This window comes from Portunus trituberculatus, chromosome 13 (assembly GCF_017591435.1).
Source record: "Portunus trituberculatus isolate SZX2019 chromosome 13, ASM1759143v1, whole genome shotgun sequence".
Lineage (NCBI taxonomy): Eukaryota > Metazoa > Arthropoda > Malacostraca > Decapoda > Portunidae > Portunus > Portunus trituberculatus.
In genome coordinates, this window is record NC_059267.1 from 2366708 (window position 1) to 2386384 (window position 19677).

Below are 19677 nucleotides of genomic sequence, written 5' to 3' on the forward strand. Positions count from 1 at the left end.
ACGTGAGATTATTAACAGTGTTCTCTACCTGTTTCTCTTCTTAATACTGCATGCAGAGATCTTGTTAATCTATCATGCTAATAAAAACACCCTTTAAAACCGTAACTTCATCACATCCATATCCTGTAACACTTGAAAACCGACATTATTTCTGCTGGAATCTGTTAATCTATCTCTAGAATTATATAAACTCTAGAAAGCATTAATGATTGGCAGTGAAATATGTTAAAAGATAGAGGAGTAAGACTGAAACCCGTTGGACGAGTGCAGGGCAGGTGGAATCTCTCTCTCTCTCTCTCTCTCTCTCTCTCTCTCTCTCTCTCTCTCTCTCTCTCTCTCTGCAGTAGGGCGCACGCCTTGCCTCTTCATCGAAACGAAATGATTCATGTAGACCGGAAGCAAATTTTTGTGTGTTAATTTCTTCAGGTCAACATTTCTCATTTCTTCAAAAATAATCTTTTCATCATAAATCCCGTTAATCAACAGTTTCCTTTACCGTATTACAAGTTAATATGCTTTGTTAGAAATATTATCACTGTTAACTAACGTGTTTCAGAAAATTATACTTTTTTTTAGATACTTCAATTGAAATAGATCTGCGAATATTTCTGATTACATAGAAAGACTTTATAGAACTATGAAATTGATTTATTACAGACGTATAAGATAGCATTTATTTATTTATTTATTTATTTATTCATAAGCTGAAGTAATGTAGAAAGTTTTTGATAATCGCAAGGTGAAGTAATCTGTGAAAAAAGTTTACACGCAATCGTAAAAGGGGTAATTTTTAAGTTACCGTAGACATCAAAAAGAAACACAAGGTAAAAATTAATACGAAAACTCGCTATTATCAGGAAATATTTGAGTTGATAGCACGAGAGGGAACTTCTAAACACACCTGTGCCTAGGAAACGGAAGTAAGATAGGAGAATAAAAAAAAAAGAGGACATTTACTATGCTCCTCTCTCCTTCCTGTTCCGAGAAGAGAAAGAAAAAAAAAATGCAGCGTAGTATTCTCAGAGACCCACTAAAAAGTTTATAGTTACCAATTAATTCCTCTCATATAATCTAATTCACTACATATTCTACCATCTAGTTATTTATGTTCACAGTCTCACATGCCTTGGTAGACACAAAATCACCCACCTCCTCTTATCCCCTCCTCTTTCTCTTCCTCTCCCTGCCATAACATTCATCCATTCTGTTGGCAACTTCTTCTGTGACGTCACTGAGGGCCATGACATCACCTCAGATTTAGTGACGTCACGGCTCAGGTGCTAGATAGTGCCTCAAATATTCCTATTTTCCATTTCCTATACACGACTCATATATCTAAAATCCAGTGTATGAATCAATAAATGCAAAATACACGCGTGGTGGCAAAAAACACACCGAAAATCAATGTGGAAGATATCAAAACAAAGTATAAGAGGAGAACTGTACCACACACACACATGAATGACAGATAACCTCGCAATTATATTAAAAACACATTAAAACACTTAAACCAGTAATTCTAGGGGTGGATAGAGTAAGACAGGCGTCATATGAGTTAGAATAGAGGCTGGGATGCGGTGGAAGTGGACTAAGAAGAAAGGAGTGAAGGAAAGTAAGGATGCGGGAGGTGAGGGAGGGCGGGGTGAGTGCCAGGCAGGGACGGCAAAGTCTCCTGCATCGTCTGTAAATATGTCAGTGTGCCAGTGAGCCCCAGTGAGCCCCGCAACGCCCCTGCTGCCGCCATGGGGGATAGGAACTCCCGCAGGATAATAGAGCTGGCCAAACTGGTCGGCAACAGTGTTTGTGGCGACTGTGGATGTTCCAGTAAGTGTGGAGTTGTCGCCTAGGACTGGGAGTGGCCCGTGACTCAGGGAAGGCGCTGACTTGACCCGCCACTAGTGCCTGGGGTCCTCTGGGAATGGCACTGGTACTGGACTGGGAGTGGCACTGTTACTGAATCTGGACCTATACTGAATTAAGGGTGACACTTGCTGGACTGGAAATGCCACTGATACTGGGTCTGGACTGGGAGTGGCTCGTGATTCACGGGTGACTGGGAGTGGATTAGGGCATGCTGGACTGGGAGTGGCACTATTACTGAGTCTGGACTGGGAATGGCTCGGTTACTGGACCGGGGTGGACTGGAAATCTAGTGTGAATGACCCTGTTACTGAACTGGGAGTGCCTCTGGGCTAATGTTGGCACTGGAAATGGCACCATTAATGGACAGGGAGTGGGCTGAGAGTGCCATCATTACTGGGACTGGATTGGTAACTGTGTTTTTTATTAGTTGTCTAGGAATGGCACTCACAGTAAGTGGCACTGGTGCCATCTCAGGAATGACTGGGAGTGTACTGGGAATGGATTAGGAATGACACTGTTACTGCTTTTTGACTGGACAGTCAGGTACTGGGAGTTTATGGAGTGGCACTGGTTCTAGCCTTACACTGGAATGTGTGGAGGGTGGCACTGTTACTGGGAATGTGTGAAACCAGCACCAGTACCACTTTACCATGAGCGTAACTGGAATTTCTGTGAATATCAACTCTGCTCTGGGAGTAGCCATTATTACGTAAGCATGTTACAAATGGCACTGTCCTGAGGTAATGCTGGGAACAATGAAGGAAGCTGTGAGTGCCAGGAAGTGCCAGTGGATGCTGCAGTGCAGTTATGATATTTGGCTGTTTGTTTGTTCATTTTCTTATATATTGAGTCATGAGGAGTGCAGCTAAGACAAAAAAAAAAAAAATGCTCACTCCATGTCTTTTCCGAGCAGAACAATCTTGTTCACTCGAAGCAAAGCACGGAAATTTGTGCTCCAGGCAAAAGAAAAAATTGAAAGTCAGTAAATGTTCAGTTCTAGAAGGGAAGATAAATGACGAAGGATGTTAAATGTTCATCAGTTGATAAGAGCGCTTCTTTTTTATCTAGTGTTTTGTTACGTCATGTGGTAAATAGAATCGTCAACAGTGTCACTCACTTGTCTTCTGACACAAGCACTCATGAGCGTTCCAAAGACGTGAGACTGACACAGCAGACACAGTCACAGCTTAGACATTGAACACTTGACAGATATTTTTGGACAATATTGAATAATTACCATTTTCACCTGAGTGTTAGGTAGGGTCAGATTAGATTAACTTTATATCAATTCAGCCCTTTAATTTTGCTGCTGATCCCTTCTTTGTATAAAATAAAAAAAAACCTACAGAATTTACTAAGAAATGATAAAAGTCTTTATCCATAAATCAATAAGATTAGGTTGCTATCATAGTATTCCTTGTGTCAGATCCAGAATGGGCATCTTACAACCTTGGCGTGTTCATCTGCACCACCTGCGCCACCTGGCACAGGAAGCTGGGAACCCATGTGTCCAAGGTGAAGCATCTCAAGCTGGACAAGTGAGTATCGAGTGTCTATGTTACCTGTTTGTGTTTGACAGGTGTGGTGATGTGGCTTGACAAATTACGGTAATGTTTGTGCTTCATCTTGTCTCCTCCAATACACACACACACACACACACACACACACACACACACACACACACACACACACACACACACACCCAATAGCTCAGTGGTTAGAGAGCTGGCTTCACAAGCCAGAGGACCGGGGTTCGATTCCCCGACCGGGTGGAGATATTTGGGTGTGTCTCCTTTCACGTGTAGCCCCTGTTCACCTAGCAGTGAGTAGGTACGGGATGTAAATCGAGGAGTTGTGACCTTGTTGTCCCGGTGTGTGGTGTGTGCCTGGTCTCAGGCCTATCCGAAGATCGGAAATAATGAGCTCTGAGCTCGTTCCGTAGGGTAACGTCTGGCTGTCTCGTCAGAGACTGCAGCAGATCAAACAGTGAAACACACACACACACACACGGCCCGGTAGCTCAGTGGTTAGAGCGCTGGCTTCACAAGCCAGATGACCGGGGTTCGATTCCCCGGCCGGGTGGAGATATTTGGGTGTGTCTCCTTTCACGTGTAGCCCCTGTTCACCTAGCAGTGAATAGGTACGGGATGTAAATCGAGGAGTTGTGACCTTGTTGTCCCGGTGTGTGGTGTGTGCCTGGTCTCAGACCTATCCCAAGATCGGAAATAATGAGCTCTGAGCTCGCTCCGTAGAGTAACGTCTGGCTGTCTCGTCAGAGTGAATTACACCACAGAAGTGTAGTTAAATGAGTCACAGGAAAAAGTGACCCAGGCAAAATTTTTAAGTAAATTCAGGGGAAAGCTGCGCTGAAGTAGATATGAAGACAGGACAGCATATATGTAGCCTCTTTCCTTTTATCTTACAACTATGTAAATATACACCTGACATAGACATACACATAGTCCACCATCACTTCACCTCATTCTCATCCTCTCGGTGCAGGTGGGATGATGAGCAGGTGCAGAATATGGAGGAGATAGGGAACGAGAAAGCTAAACAGAAATATGAGCAACACGTCCCTCCCTGCTACAGAGTGCCTAAGCCAGGTGACCCTCCGTAAGTACATATTTGCCCTTTGTAATGTTGCACCTCGCCCTGTTAACTTAGTGTGCTCCTGTTGATAGCCTGCACAGCCTTTTTGTTTTGTATATTGCCAAGGAATGCATCCCCAAACATACCAGTGTCTTGTTTCTTCAGTATTTAACCTCTTCAGTGCCATGACACATTTTCATATTCTGCTTACTGTTTGGAGATTTTATACAACATCAAAAAGTTATGTGGGGGATTAAAATATTGAAGACTTGGGCCATTAATATTCTGACATCCATACACCCTTCTTAATAACAATGAAATTTAGTAATCATACTTAAAATTCATGGTAAAAATGCATTCCAGTACTGAAGGGATTAACGGGGTGTAGTGAAGGTTATTGGGATTTTTCAAGGGGGGTTCGTAAGAGATGTTGACAAAGTTGTTGTTTTTTCATTTATTCAAGTGATTTGTTATTAGATTTGTAGTTATTGTTTTGGGTTTTCATCAGTGCTTTATGGATTTCAGTCGTAGTTAAACAGGCTAAAATAAGTACATGATTGGATTTTTAAGTTAGTGTTCTCCAGATATAGTTTTGATAAAAATTTTGCATCACTCACACTCAAAAACACCTCCATATAGAACCAAACAAATCATCTCTGTGGTCTTTGAGAAACAGTCATGGTGAGAGCAAGGCAACTAACCAAACCATGTCTTTCTCAATACTTTGTGAAACAGGATGGAAAATGTAACAAAAAAAATGATGGGAACAATAATTACTTAAAAAACAAGAGAGTAACAGTAATTATCTCTCATAATTTCCTTGAACATAAAGGAAAAACATAGTAAAATAAGAGCCAAATATGCTAGGAATTCAAACAAATACAAATGTAACTGAAAATTAAATAAAATAGAAATATCAACAACTTTAACCTAACCTAACGTTGATGTATGCGGCAGTGTGTTACAGGAGCAGTGGGTGAGGGCTAAGTATGAGCGCCAGGAGTTTATACATGTGGACAAACAGACGTACAACACCAATGAAATTGAGGGACGGTTGATGAAGAAGGCGCGAGATGAGAACAAGTATTACGAGAGGAAATTTTCAGTGTCGGAGAATTGTTTGAAGTATTACAATAAGGAGGTAAGTTGTATTTTCTTAGTATTATTTCTTCTTTATTTCTTTTGTTATTTCTTTGTTTTATCTTTGTATTTATTATTTTTTATCTCAGCAGTTTTGTTTTTATTTGTAATTCTGTGCTTACTATTGCTACTACTACTACTACTACTTTTATTTCTACTACTTCTACTTCTACTTCTATCTCTACTACCACTGTTAATGTTATTGCAGTTGTTATGACTGTTATTGCTATTTACAACACTACAACTTTTATTGTTATTGTTGTTACTATTATTACTGCTCTTTCTATTATTGCTATTACTACTTACTTTCCCCTACATAAAAAAGATACTGTTTTTACCACTATTCACCAAACATTATCACCATCACCTCACTCATCTCACCCTTATCTCACCCTACACCAGAATTCTAAAAAGTCCAAAATAACCATTATCCCATTGCTATTTTTAGTACTTTAACTTTTATTACTATTAGCTATTACAACTATTATTTTTTTATTACATGCTACTCACTTTCATCAGTCACTGTCACTTACCATCCACCATCACCACCACCACCACCACCACCACCATCATCAGTACTCTTAATCATTCATCCCTTTCTCTTGTAAACTCTAGAACTCCTTACCTGCTTCTGTACTTCCATCTTCTTATGACCTGAACTTATTTATATGCTTGGGACTGGCATCTAAGTGGGCCCCTTTTTTTTTTTTTTATCGTTTTTGTTGCTCTCAAGCAGATTTCCCCTCTTACATAAACAAAAGTAAATAACAGTCTTTCTAATCTCACCTTACACAAGAATTCTCGTACATAAAAAATAAATGAATAAGTCTTTCTAATTTCATCCCACAACAGAATACTCTAACATAAAAAAAAAAAAAAATTTTTAAGTCTTTCTAATCTCACCCTACACCAGAATTCTAAGGAGCCCAAAGTAACCATCACCCTTTCGGAGCTGAGCGTTTGCCTGGCGCCGCCCAAGATGAAGCAGAACAACGGCATGCAGCTCTCCTATATGTGTGATGGCTCCACGCGGCACATCTATGTCTACCACGCCTCGGGGGAGACTATCATCCACTGGTACATGGCTATCCGGAATATCAAACTGAACCGTCTCCTTGTGGCCTATCCAAGTGCAACGCCGGAGGAGGTGAGGGTGATCGTGTTGGTGATGGTGGTAGGGATTGTGGTGGTGCTGGTGAGGTTTGCATTATTTCATTTGCTTATCAGTAGTGATTGAATTTTTTTTTTTTTTTTTATGTAAGAGGGGAAAAACTGACCAAGAGTAACAAAAAAGCGTTAAAGAAAAAGGCTCGCTCTGTTAGATGTCAGTCCCTAACATGGCTGAGAGAGTTAGCCAAGAGAATGGGACAAGTGTCTTGAAACTTCCCTCTTAAAAGTTTGGTTGGATTAGATGGTGGTGATGGTGGTGGTGGTGATATAGTAAGGTTTGATTTGGTTAGATTAGGTTTATATGATTTTATTTAGTAGTAATGATTGTATTAGATTCTGTTTACATTATTCTGTTTATTTGCCTGTTTACAGATGGTGATATAGTGAATAGATCTGCAGTACAATTATTCAGTGTTAGAGAAGAGTAAGAATAAGAAGTGATTTGAAATAAACAAAGATAAGGTAGGATATTACTTTGAATAATACCTCCTGAAGATAGGATAGATATAGCAAAAGACGCGTAAGATGATGTCTCATACGACCAGACGATAAGGACAGTGAGAGAAGGATTGGAATACGCAATACTGAGACCGATGAAATGTATTTTTGTTTTTATCTTGCGTCATTTATCTCAGATATTTACAGGAAATGACAGATTACGCTTTTGTCCTCCCGTCTCTTGTGAGCTGTCAAGTCAGTCTTGTTTCTCTGGTTTTATTACATTTGCATTAACTCTCATCCTCCCATCATTCCTCACTAGAGCCTCATATGATTCATGTTTGATATCCTTGCTGCCTTTGAGAGTGTTGTGTGTTGTGTTTGCTTATATTTGTTTGGGTAGTGAGTCAAGGGCATCATGTGGTGATTTCTAATGTTTTATCTTGTTCAATCTTTAAAGCTAGGTCAGGTTTGCAGAGTTTTTTCTTTTTTATACTTATATAATATTCTTCTTTCTCCTCTTGTTGTCCAGTGCCTCTCTTACATATGTAGATAAAATAATACTCTACTTTGTTCTTCGTGCAGGTGGTTCCTTACTTAACCAATGACTTCACGATGGAGGGCTGGCTCTCCAAGACAGGCCCCAGCGAGAGGGATGCCTACCGAAAGAGATGGTTCACTCTGGATGACCGCAAGTTAATGTACCACGAGAACCCCATGGTGAGTACAAACCTGCTTGTGGACTGACATTTAAGTGAGCCTTTTTGTTTGATTGTTTTTGTTACCCTTGTCAAGATTTCCTCTCATATATAAAAAAAAAATTTCATATCTTACAAATACGAGTCACTAAAAGATCCAGTCAAAATGAAAATAATCAAATGTCAGGCATACTTAATGAAGGAAAATTGATAAGATGAAAGACCACAAGTTAATGGACCATAATAATCCAAGTGTATGCACAGTAAGGCTCCATATTTTGCATATATCATTAGTCTAAAAGCAAATTTCACCAAATGCAAATTCATCAAATTTGGGACAAACCTTAAATGACATAAATCAACAAGAATGTTTCATCACACAAAAGTTCCATATTTCCCTACTTTTGTACTCTGTTGACTGGCTTTTACTTAGCTGCTGATGAGAAGGAGAGGAATCAACACTAACTAATAACACTAGCCAAACTATCAACACCTTTATCATCAGTTTGTTTTATGTATTTACCTTTTAACATACAGGGAAGGAATGGAACTAATCACCACACACCAGTTTATATTTGTAACCTCAACTTTCCATCCCATCCCTCCCCAGGACCCATACCCAAGAGGGGAGATCTTCCTGGGGCACAAGGATGACAACTATTCTGTGAGTGAGGGTGTGCCAAGAGGCTGCAAGGAGCATGACTGTGCCTTCTCTCTGGTCACCCCTGATCGGACGTTTGTCATGTCAGCGCCGACACGTGAGGAGCGAGCACAGTGGATGAAGGCAATCAACACCGTTCTGGAGCGACCCTTGCGGCCACAGGACAATCAGAGTAAGGCGGAGATTGAAGCAAAGAGAAAGTCCTCACGAGGCTCACGACATTCCTTCTTTAACTTCCACTAGGCCGCCTTTGCATGCCTGGCCATCTGTGCATCCCTAACCTTCCCTGTCCTCCTCAGCCTCCCTTCCACCCTGTGTCCATTAGTGTGTTCATTTGTGATGCTTGGATGAAGTGGAGGGCTGCATACTAGGGCTGTGAAAGTGTTGCCAGACCAGGGGTTCTCAATTTCAGGTATGAGAAGAATTTTATGTGTCAGGTGTATTATTGAGCCAAGACTGACATTTGCTAGGTTTTATATACTGATAGATGTATGAGTAGATATTTTGGGGTCATAAATTTGTGAGACATTTCTTTTTATTCACTGATGAGTTTCTGGATGTGTATGTCATGTTGTGGCTGCGTTGTGATGCATTCTGGGCAAGAGATGTGTGACAGTACTGAAATGCATCAAGGGGAACACAAAATTGGAAAGACTGAGGAGCCCTGTCAAGTCTGGAGTCAGCAATAAAGTGACCATCTGTGCTTGTACTGTTTAGTATGTGTTCTTAGGCTCTCTGGGTCTATTCATAGTCTATCAGTTAGTCAGGCTTTGTAAGACTCGGAGGAATTAAGACTGGTAAAAATGATAACGTGAACAGTGAGTTATTTGATTTCTGACTATTTATTTATTATTATTTTTGAGCTATACTTTCACAGTGCCCTTAAGTATATGCCCCTCCTGCTTCATGTTACTCCTTCTCTCCCTTTCTCCCTGTCCCACAATAACCCTCACCTGTGTAATATGGGTGCATGTCCTACTAACCTGTACAGTACCTGGAGAATGTTCTACCTGTTGTGTGTGTTCTTTTCTTGTTGCAGTCTCATTTGTTGTATTTTAGCAAACTTGCATCCTTTTCAATTAGTATTTGTTTATTTATTGTTATTCTATTTATATTTACTTTTATCTTATCTTTTTTACCTCTTAATATTTTTGGTGGGATGAGGTTCTTTAGATGTATTTTGGTTGTATGATAAATGCTTGGATGAATAAATATCAAAATATCATTACACAAATAGAGTAATTTAGTGACAAGACATAAAGGATGCATTTTGAATTAATGGATGATGTGTGTAGGTATTTTTCATCGCCAGAATACCAACTCAGAAGCTAAAAAGAAAAGAAGGAAAAGAAACAAATTATTAAAACGGTTCACACTAATTATTTACCGAAAATTTTCATATTCATCCTTTCAAATTTTCCTACAGTCTTTTTTTATATAAGAGACCCTGGCCTAAGGAAGAAAAACAAGCCCTCTAAGGTGCCAGTCCCTTAAGATGAAGCAAAAAAAATATAAGTTAATAGATTTTCATAAAGATGTAAATTCTTTATTGTCAAGTGAAAGAGTAAGATTTAATGAGAGAAAGACAGAGAGAGAGAGAGATTTACAGTGTCTGAGTACAAAAATGTACAATAGCCTGTGAGAAACAAGCAGAAAATACTCAATAGTGATATCAGTAGCAAGGTTGTGAGAGAAAATATAAACACTCAATTAAATAATGATGTTGATGAACAGGAGGAGTAGGAGGAGGAGGAGAATAATGTATATAAGAAGGGCCTTGTGAAACATCAGCACTGCATGAACTGGCCAAAGATATATAGGGAAATCAGCAAAAGAGACATGTCTGTTGGTGATGATAATGTTATGTTGTGTCTTATAAACCAAAGATCCAAACCATAGAATTGTTATGCATACTTCTCACAGCTTGTTTGTTTATGCAGTAATGAATAAGAATCTCAAAGTGATAATAGGAAGTTCAACTCATCATTTTCTATTATATATTCATCTTGAGTGATGTTTTAGCAAAGGTCAGATTTCTTTTTCTTGTTGTGGAATTATTTTAAGATACTTTTGAAGAGAGACAAAAGATCTGAGTTATATAAAAAAAATGCAATACCGTGCAGAGTGGAAGGTTGTTTCTCAAGTACAGTTTGAGTAGTACAGTTTATGCTGCCAAGAAATCATATAAAGAGAAATAAGAATGAAAATGCTCTCAACTTCATTATTCCATTTTTAGTGAAGAGAAACAAAAAATCTGAGTTAAGTACAATAATATAATACAGAATGGGAGTGATTTTCTTCCTTTCTTTTTTCTCAAGTACAATGCAAGAGACACTGCCAAAAAATCATGTAAGAAAGAATAAGGAAAGGATGGAAATGATCTCATCTTTCCTTAGTCTGTATTCTCCTTAACCTGTATCCTCATTACCTGCTTGTCACTGTGGCCAGAAGCTGTGACACTTGAGGGCCAGGTTTGGAAACACTTGTGCAATACCTTCAAATTCAAAAGACTCCAGTTGAAGTTACACTGGTTTTTTAAGGGTGTTTCTATGGTTCTAGAGGCAAATTAACAAGATTCTTACATCACTAACAGGAGAAAACACTTATAATCTAGATAATCATCTCTGTGGCCTCTGAAAATGGTGAGAGCTAAGTGTTTCTGAGCTTCGGCTGAGTGTTGTTAGTGTATCAAACCTCGCTTCTGGTAGAAACTTGCACGTTTGTATAATGCTGAGCGGTCTGTAGTAATTGTACGCCAGTGAATGCATTTTTCACTATAGCTACTTAACCCTTTCAGTGCTACAATTGCCTTTATGTGACAGTAAGAGCAGTAAAGGAGTATAATCTGCATGGACATATGGAAAAATAGAAAAATAAAAGATACACTTCCTATTTTCAATGCTACAATACTGATTAATATACTCTAGCACAAAAATGTCTCTGCAAAATGCTAAGGGATTATGGGGGACAAAAAATTGGTAGCACTGAAATGGTTAAGTATTGGTGGTGCACAGTACTGTGTCGATTTGAAGCATTGAGGTGTGTGTCGCATGTGTCTTGTGTCTGATGCTGATGTATGCTGGCAGTGTCTTGATGTGCATGCAGAGGTTGTGTGTTTTCAGTGTTACTGCATGCATTGTAACAAAAACACTAATCTTTTAGTAAAAAATTGCAAAGTGTAATGAATTTTCTTGTACACTCATCTATGGAAGGGTCAGACATTCATATACTCAGAGTTTTCAAGTTCCTAGTTGTTTTCACCTAACACAGTTACTACTACATCTTCCAATCATCTACTCCTCACTCAAAGAGCAACACATTTACCTTAATGCCTCCTGAGATCTCTGTGCTTGATAACATTACCTCCATTGCACTAATGAGATGAAAGGTAAGCACACCATACCTGTAGTCACAACACTAGTACATATGGAGTGTTTCCTCAGCTGCACATTGAAATACCACATCTTCCATTACACCATTAATACATTTTGAGTATTCACTTAGTTAAAGAAAGTTGTCAGTAGAATTAAGTTTTCCAGCACCTCTTCTCACTTTTCATTAATGTTTACCACTACTGTTTTCATTACTGGTAAACTTTTCATCTTATATTTTTCCCTCTTAATGTTTTCAGTAGTCAGTTTACCAGCACCTCTTTTTCACCTTTCATTAATGTCTACAACTCTTGTTTTTCTTAATGTATACCACTACTGTTTTCATTACTGGTAAACCTTTTCATCTTATATTTCTCCCTCTTAATAATGTTTTCAGTAGTGGTCAGTTTGCAAGTACCTTTTCACCTTTCATTAATGTCTACCACTCTTATTTTCAGTGGCGGTCAACTTGGTTCGGAAAAAGCCAGGCAAGTTCAGCTTAGACATCTTCAGCTTAGGTTAAGAGCGGATTCATTCCACCCCGATCAGTCGTGCTTCAGATGATACTATGCTATATCTCTATTTTCCGTCAGATGTGTACGTATACCACTGTAGTGTTGTAGTAGCTAGATAGTTGTAGTAGTCAATCCAAGTGCAATCTAATACTGTCAAGAGGTTAATATTAGACTCCTTCTCACCCCAGTAAGTCGATTATGTATGCGCATTTCTCCCTCAAGCTTAACATTCTCCAAATACTCCTCCGTGCTGCTCGACCCGTTACTCAGCTGGGTAGTGGTGGTGCGATCGCTGTCTCTGTGTTGCTTCCATAGTTTGTTGTGGTGGATTAATGACTGGCTGGGCGTATGATTGTTCTCCAGGTTTGTTAGGTTTTCTTTAAGATAGACTGAGAATCCATTATATTTCAGTAGTTATAGATCCATTTCCTCAGATTATGGAGCATTCCACAGGAGACATGCATATTTAGACTCACAACACTGGTTTCTGATTCTAACACCAATATTTAAGCCACTCACAGCCACATTTACACACTTCCATACTCCACTCCACAGGCTTTTACTCCACATTGCATCCCTCATCTCTTTACTCCACACCACACCCTCCTGCATGAAATCCCTTGCCCTACCACACTGCCTCACTCCACACCACACTCTTAATATATACCACATGATATCCCCCATCACTCCACACACTGTCACACTCCATATCTCACCCTACCACTCACATACCACACCCTGCCATCACATCCTAGTCATCACACCTTGCACTCGTAAATTAAAGCAAAAGGACCAATTTATTTTATTCACAACTTGAAGAAAAAATAAAGAATTCCTAAATTGCAACTTGAACTGTCTTATCTAAAACAAAAATTACAAAAAAAAATCAAAATGTCAGATTGAATCCTATATACCTGAGGCAAAATTCTATGTATAGAGAATCCTCTGTGTCTCTAATACTTTCACTGTTCTTATTCTTTGTTTTCATTCAGAGCACAGTTTGTTTGTTCAGATAGACACACACACAAGAGAAAGAGAATGGAAGCTTTACTGTAGAAGTTAACTGTGTCTTTTCCAGGCTACAGAACTACTTAGAGACTGTAGTACAAATCTAAGTGTCTAAGAAATTAACTATGAAAAATATTATGAAAGGGTGAAGAGTTTGACTGACATGTAGCACTGTATTCCCAAAACATTCATAACACTCTCCTCTCTTCCTGGAAAAAGTTAGTCTGATTGGATTTTGTTCTCATGGGTAAAAGTCCTTCATCTCGCTTTGTGTGTGTCGCTTTAAGTTGTCAGGAACGAACAAACATAGCACTGTATGCCACAAAAGCTTCCTCTGTTCCTTGAAAAGTCAATACATCAAATCAGATTCTGCATGTCTGAGTGGTGAGCTCTTTCCTCTCTCCTCCCTCAGAGTGTGTCTCTTTAAAAGGTCAACTGGTATCATTCTCTGCCAAGTTTCTGTTCTTTTTTCATCATTTCTCCTTATGTACTTCTTAACTGGAGAAACTTAAAACTTGTATCCATTCTCATCGTAGTGTTTCCAGTCAGTGATGTAATTTTTTGCAATATTTACTTGGAGAAACTTGTATTTAATTTCCATTCAAGTATTTTCAATCCGTAACTTAACTTTATAATCTCCACATGGTGTAAAAATTTTGAATTGGAAATATTTACATGGATATATTAATTTTCATTGTAATATTTCCCATCATTAGCTTTAACTTTTCATAATTTCTACCAAAGTACATTGGATCAGACAAACTTGACTTCTATTCATTTCCATTCAGGCATATTCAGTCAACTTCAGTCATCTTACATTTTTTTTTCTACTGGGTACATGTTTTCTCTTATCTATCTGGAGGGCATATTTATTAATCCTCCTTTTCTTGGTATCATCTTGAGTCAGTATCTGGTCTTGAGTCTCAGTTCAGAGTTCATTGGATGATTTTGAAATGGTACATCAGATGAGTCATTCAGATTTGAGGCCTTATTTCTAAATGTAAAGCATTCATTAGTATACACATGAAATACATACACACAAGGACATTCACACACATACAGTCACATATTCAGTCATATTCACAATCAAAATAAGCCAAGTCCATACATTAGCCATGGAGGGTATACGTGTTAACAATGATAATAACAATAACTGTATTTTATCAAACCTCTTGGTGTTAGTCATACTTTCTAAGACGTATCTTATAAAAGCATATAAATTAACACATCACACATCAGTCCTGCCTCTTCCCAGACATACCTGCAAACCACCTCAGACACTTCTTTCAAAAACAGTCACAGAAAGTCTCTCAAATGTGGTATTTCAAAGATTTTCCAAAACTTCCTTTTGCAAAAAGAAAGAACTTAGAATAAATTATGTTAACTTCTTTAAAAAATTATCTTAACTTCTTAGAAAAAAAAGTCAAAAATTTCCTTCAACTCTTGTATTATGTTTTGCTATTACAGCTTTTTCAATTAGGAGATATTATGAGAGTAAGCAGAGAATGTTAGGGGAGGAGAGGCATGGTGTGTGTGTGTGTGTGTTTGTGTGTGTGTGTGTGTGTGTGTGTGTGTGTGTGTGTGTGTGTGTGTGTGTGTGTGTGTGTGTGTGTGTGTGTATGTATGTATGTATGTATGTATGAGAGAGAGAGAGAGAGAGAGAATTAGTGTTGTACTGTTATAACCTCAAATAATTACAAATAAGCTTATACTACTACATTGTTGATAGCAGTGCTCAAATGTATAATTGTTGCATATTCCATAAGGTCTACCAGTAGAGGAGAGATTGTAATTATCTTGATTTTTATCTAAGTAGCAAGAAAGAAAACAGTAGCTGTATTCCCAAACGTTTCCTTGTTTCGACTAATTTAGGCTGCAGCAGATGATATTGTGGGTTTCCAAGGATATCTTCATGATTCTAGGAATAGTTTGATACAGATTTTGCACCATCAGTTAAAAGAACATCTATGGGAACCCAACCATTATCATCTTTGTGGCGTTTGAAAGTAATCCTGACAAGAGAAAGCATTGAAGAATACAGACTGGGGCATGTTGCACATGTAGAAGGATGGTGGTGGGTGCACAAGCTTTTAAGGTGGTAGGGACAGTGTGAAGGCAAGAAACCCCAAAAAACTCTCATTAATATCAAGTTGAAGTTACAGAGCAATTACCAAGAAAGAGATGAAGTGTTGCATGATTAAATTATCTGGATGGTGAGGAAGTTCATGAAGATTTTAGGGACAGTGTAAGGAAGGAGAACACAAGAGATTTCAGGATATTAAGAGTGTATTAGTGTAGAAAAGAATAGCTTACAGTGTTCTCAGATTAAGTATAAGCTAGCTACAGATGCACAAGGTGATAAGAATATAGAGTGATGAGAGAAGACAAAAGACAGACAGGAAATCTTTGTTATATTAAGGTGTACTAGTGTTAAAGTAAGGGTGCATTGCTATCAGTGTATTGAATATGTGTTGGCTAAAGGTGCACTAAGTAATGGGAATGCAGTGTTGTGAGAAGGCAAAAGACAGAAGTAACCTTTCCATGGTATTTGGGGTATTGTGACAAGAATGACATGCATTGTGCTCTGATTAATAATGAGTGACATAAATTTGAGTTCCTGAAGTTACGCAAGGTAATAGGGGAAAACTAAGCACAAAGGAAATGAGCATGGGAGTATATGTGACTCAGTGACTGTATTGAGAGAGTGTCATAGAGGGAAAAGAAGGAAACAGTGGAAGTGAAAGGGTGCAGCCTCTCAGATGAGTTGGTCCGAGTGAAGTTGATGTGAATTTGCTCAGAAAGTGTTAATCCCTGCAGCATTTACATTCTGTATTATCGATCTCTAGACAGTCCCGGTGCATGGGGCAGTGGCAATAATGATAACACCAGTAATAAGAGAGTTTAACGAATACATACTTAGCAATACTACACGTGTTCATGGTCTAGTTACTGAAGTTACCATGAGAAAAACCAGTGTATGAGTAAGATTTGTATTAAGAGTAACACATAGATATATATATATATATATATATGAATATTAGACATTATTTAGTATGTTATTAGTGTGTACACAGATAACCCTTTGACATTGAGACAGCACATTTATCATTCTGTTTGTGTAATGCTAGGTGGAGTCAACGGAATAATGCCACAGACACTAGAAGGTTTGAAGTGTTCAGTCGATGGTGCTTCAAAATTGTCAAAGGCAGCTCGCTTCTTGACAATGAGAACTAGCACCTTCATTATTCTGTTCAGGTAGTGCTAGATGAAATAAATGAACAGATTAAGCTGAAGACAGTAGAAGGTTTGTGTTCAGTTATTCCAGTTTCAGAATTGTCAAAGGCAGTTCACAGTTTGAGAGTGAAACTGACACCTTTATTATTTGAGATGATTTTACAAGAGTTGCTATGAACACTAGAAGGCTCGAGGTGTACAGTCACTCCTGCTGTCCATGGCTTCAAAATCATACCCAAACCTGTGACATGTTTTGATGTCAGAGTGGTCAGAGGGTTGGTTATACGTATTCATCCGGAGAAATACAAGGTGATGAGCATAAGTCGTCATTCTGATTCATACTGTGTTCACTAACTGTATGCTGTAGGATTTATATTAAGTATTTGTACAGTTTGCCTATTATACACTTCATGTCTACATCTTCATTTTTCGTCATTATATGCAACTGGAGAATCTCGTAACCTTTGTTTTGTTTAGGTATTTATATTGTTTGTTCTGTAAGATTCTATTCAACAGTACAGTCAAGGTCAGAGGTCCAATAACATTCCTCACTCAATTCATCACTTATACTATTTCTTATTTTCTTGTAATTTTGATATTCATTTTTCAAAATTTGATCTATTCTAACCTAATTTTAATCTTAATCTTTTGTAAACCTGAAAATCTTAATCATAATCTCTATACTTCACCTAAAAAAGATAATAATAATTTCATGACAAATATATCACTATAAAAAACATTCACTAAAACCATGAGCTATAAATCTTTGCAGTGATTATCTTTCTTCTCTTATCTTAAGAATGATGACAATATGACCTTCAGTCTATCATAAAGTTCCACAGAATTCTTGACACCTAAGAAATAGTCAGCCAATCAAAAGACATAAAATTAAACAATAAAGAAGACAAAACAATAGTAAGCACATTGAAATGCTGAAAATTATAAGACTTGTGACCTCAACTGTACAATGAATGAAGACTGTCAGATAAGTGCAGCTGATTTTATTGTGTGTCACAGTGCAAATAGGGAATCAGATGAAGTGTTATAGGGATAGGGGATCTGATTGTGTGTCATGGAGTGAGAAAAAGATCTCATGATAATAGTAGAGGATCTGATGAAAGCTACAAAGGAATATTAGTTTAGATGAAGTGTTATGTTAGAAAACAGGATCTGATTGTGTGTTATGGTGCAAAAAGAGGATCTGATGAAAAGTTATACAGAGAATAGAGGATTAGATGAAGTGTGAGGAGAAGAAAAGAAGAATTAATAAAGTGTTACCATAGAATAGACAATTAGTTGAAATGTTATGATAGAATAAGGGAGAAATATTATGATAGAATAGAGAATTTGATGGAGTGTTATATCAGAAAAGAGGATCGCAAATACTAGATATCCTGGTTACTAGAATGATGTTATGGGGGTATGATTAGATGTTTATGAGTAGTACATTTCACTATAGACACTTGGTTAATTAGTTTGAATCAATAAAGGTGCAAGATGTTCTGGTTTTAAGTCAGTGTAACAATAGCAATTTGTTTCATTGGTCAGGGTGTGAAATTATGTAGCATTCGATAATCGTCAGTGCAAAACAGCTTAAAAAAAAATGTGATACCAGAGTATGTGATATTAAAATGGAAATTGGTGATTGGTTAAGTAGTCTTGGAGTAGTTCATTTGTCAAGAGGATGGGGATATATTGTTGTTATTATTATTATTATTATTATTATTATTATTATTATTATTATTATTATTATTAGCTTGAGTCTCAGGTCTGCATTAACAAATTTCTCAGTGCCTTATCTTTGCCATATTCAACAGGCCCTAATGGAAGTTATTGGGGTTTTCAAAGATGATAGTTCAACAGGTTTTAATGGAAGTTATTGTGGTTTTCAAAGGTGTTTTCATGATTTCAGCTATAGGTCAACAGGTTTTAGTGGAAGCTGTTGGGGTTTTCAAGGGTGTTTCATGATTCCAGTAACAATTTAATGGGTTTTAGTGGAAGTTATTGGGGTTTTCAAGGGTGTTTTCATGATTTGAGCTAGAGTTCAACAGGTTTTAGTGGAAGTTATTAAGGTTTTCATAGTTTTTTCACTGATTTAGATGATAATTTAATGAGAATAACTTTGAAAATCTTTAATGGTAGTTATTGGATAAGTTTTGGCAATATTAGTGGCATTTAAGCAAAGATTCTGCATTGCGGGAAAGAAAGACATCTGCAAAAATGTTTATAATTATTTCAGTGGGCTTTATAGACAGTTGAGGTGAGCGGCACAAGTGTTTCAAGATGCAGACTTGACGCTCAGAATGTTCGTGTGTTTTGTGTCTGTGTGTGCTTGTTCTTGTTTTCTCACTTGTAGTTTACTTCACTTTGTTACTTTTTTTTTATATATACATTTGTTTAGCTCTATTTATTGTAGGATTTTTTTTTTTTTTTTTTTTTTTTTCCTCGGTACTATTATTGTTCTTATTCTCTATGGTGTATTTTGTCTATTTTATCTTTCTTTTGCATAATTTTATACTTTTTATATTCTACTTCTAAGCTCAATTTTTGGAAGGGGTGCATCAGTACTATTATATATACAGTATATATATTATATTTTAAAACTCCATGGGGTTATTTTATGTGTACAAAATTAATCTCAATATACTTAAGGGAAAAACAGTAATATTATAAACTTTTAACTATTTTCTCCTCTCAGCAAGTACTGTATTAGCGCTTTCCTTGTACAGTTAATTACTTAAATCTTATGGTTCTATGAAAACTATGTCAATCTAAGTCAATAAACTTTAACAGAAGCAGAAACATGGATCAACTTCCTGCCCCTGACTTCAGGATATGATACAAGTTACTGTAATGGTAGTAACGTCACGAAAGCACACTTGAAAATTCACAGCAACTTCCACTATAGTTATCTTAAAAACCCTCAGTCATTTTCCCCAGACCCTGATGAACTACCATTGGAATCATGAAAACACTGGAAAACCTAC

At 37.5% G+C, this 19677-nt stretch overlaps 1 protein-coding gene across 4 annotated transcripts; it reads left to right on the forward strand.

Moving 5' to 3' along the window:
* The first annotated feature begins 1557 nt into the window (after positions 1–1557).
* Positions 1558–19492, forward strand: LOC123503037 (arf-GAP with dual PH domain-containing protein 1-like). 4 transcript variants are annotated; one of them, XR_006674281.1, is made up of 9 exons: positions 1624–1824; positions 3290–3401; positions 4366–4479; positions 5413–5596; positions 6509–6742; positions 7789–7923; positions 8512–8734; positions 12392–18912; positions 18951–19492. XR_006674281.1 is itself a non-coding variant. In XM_045252423.1 (8 exons), the coding sequence occupies exons 1-8, from the start codon at positions 1743–1745 to the stop codon at positions 12454–12456; spliced, it is 1149 nt and encodes a 382-aa protein (XP_045108358.1). In that variant the 5' UTR covers positions 1624–1742; the 3' UTR covers positions 12457–19492. The 4 variants fall into 4 exon arrangements, 3 of the variants coding, with proteins under 3 accessions (XP_045108359.1, XP_045108358.1, XP_045108357.1); XM_045252423.1 differs by having other exon boundaries at positions 12392–19492; XM_045252424.1 differs by lacking the exons at positions 1624–1824; positions 12392–18912; positions 18951–19492 and adding an exon at positions 1558–1612 and having other exon boundaries at positions 8512–11741.
* Positions 19493–19677: the final 185 nt, after the last annotated feature.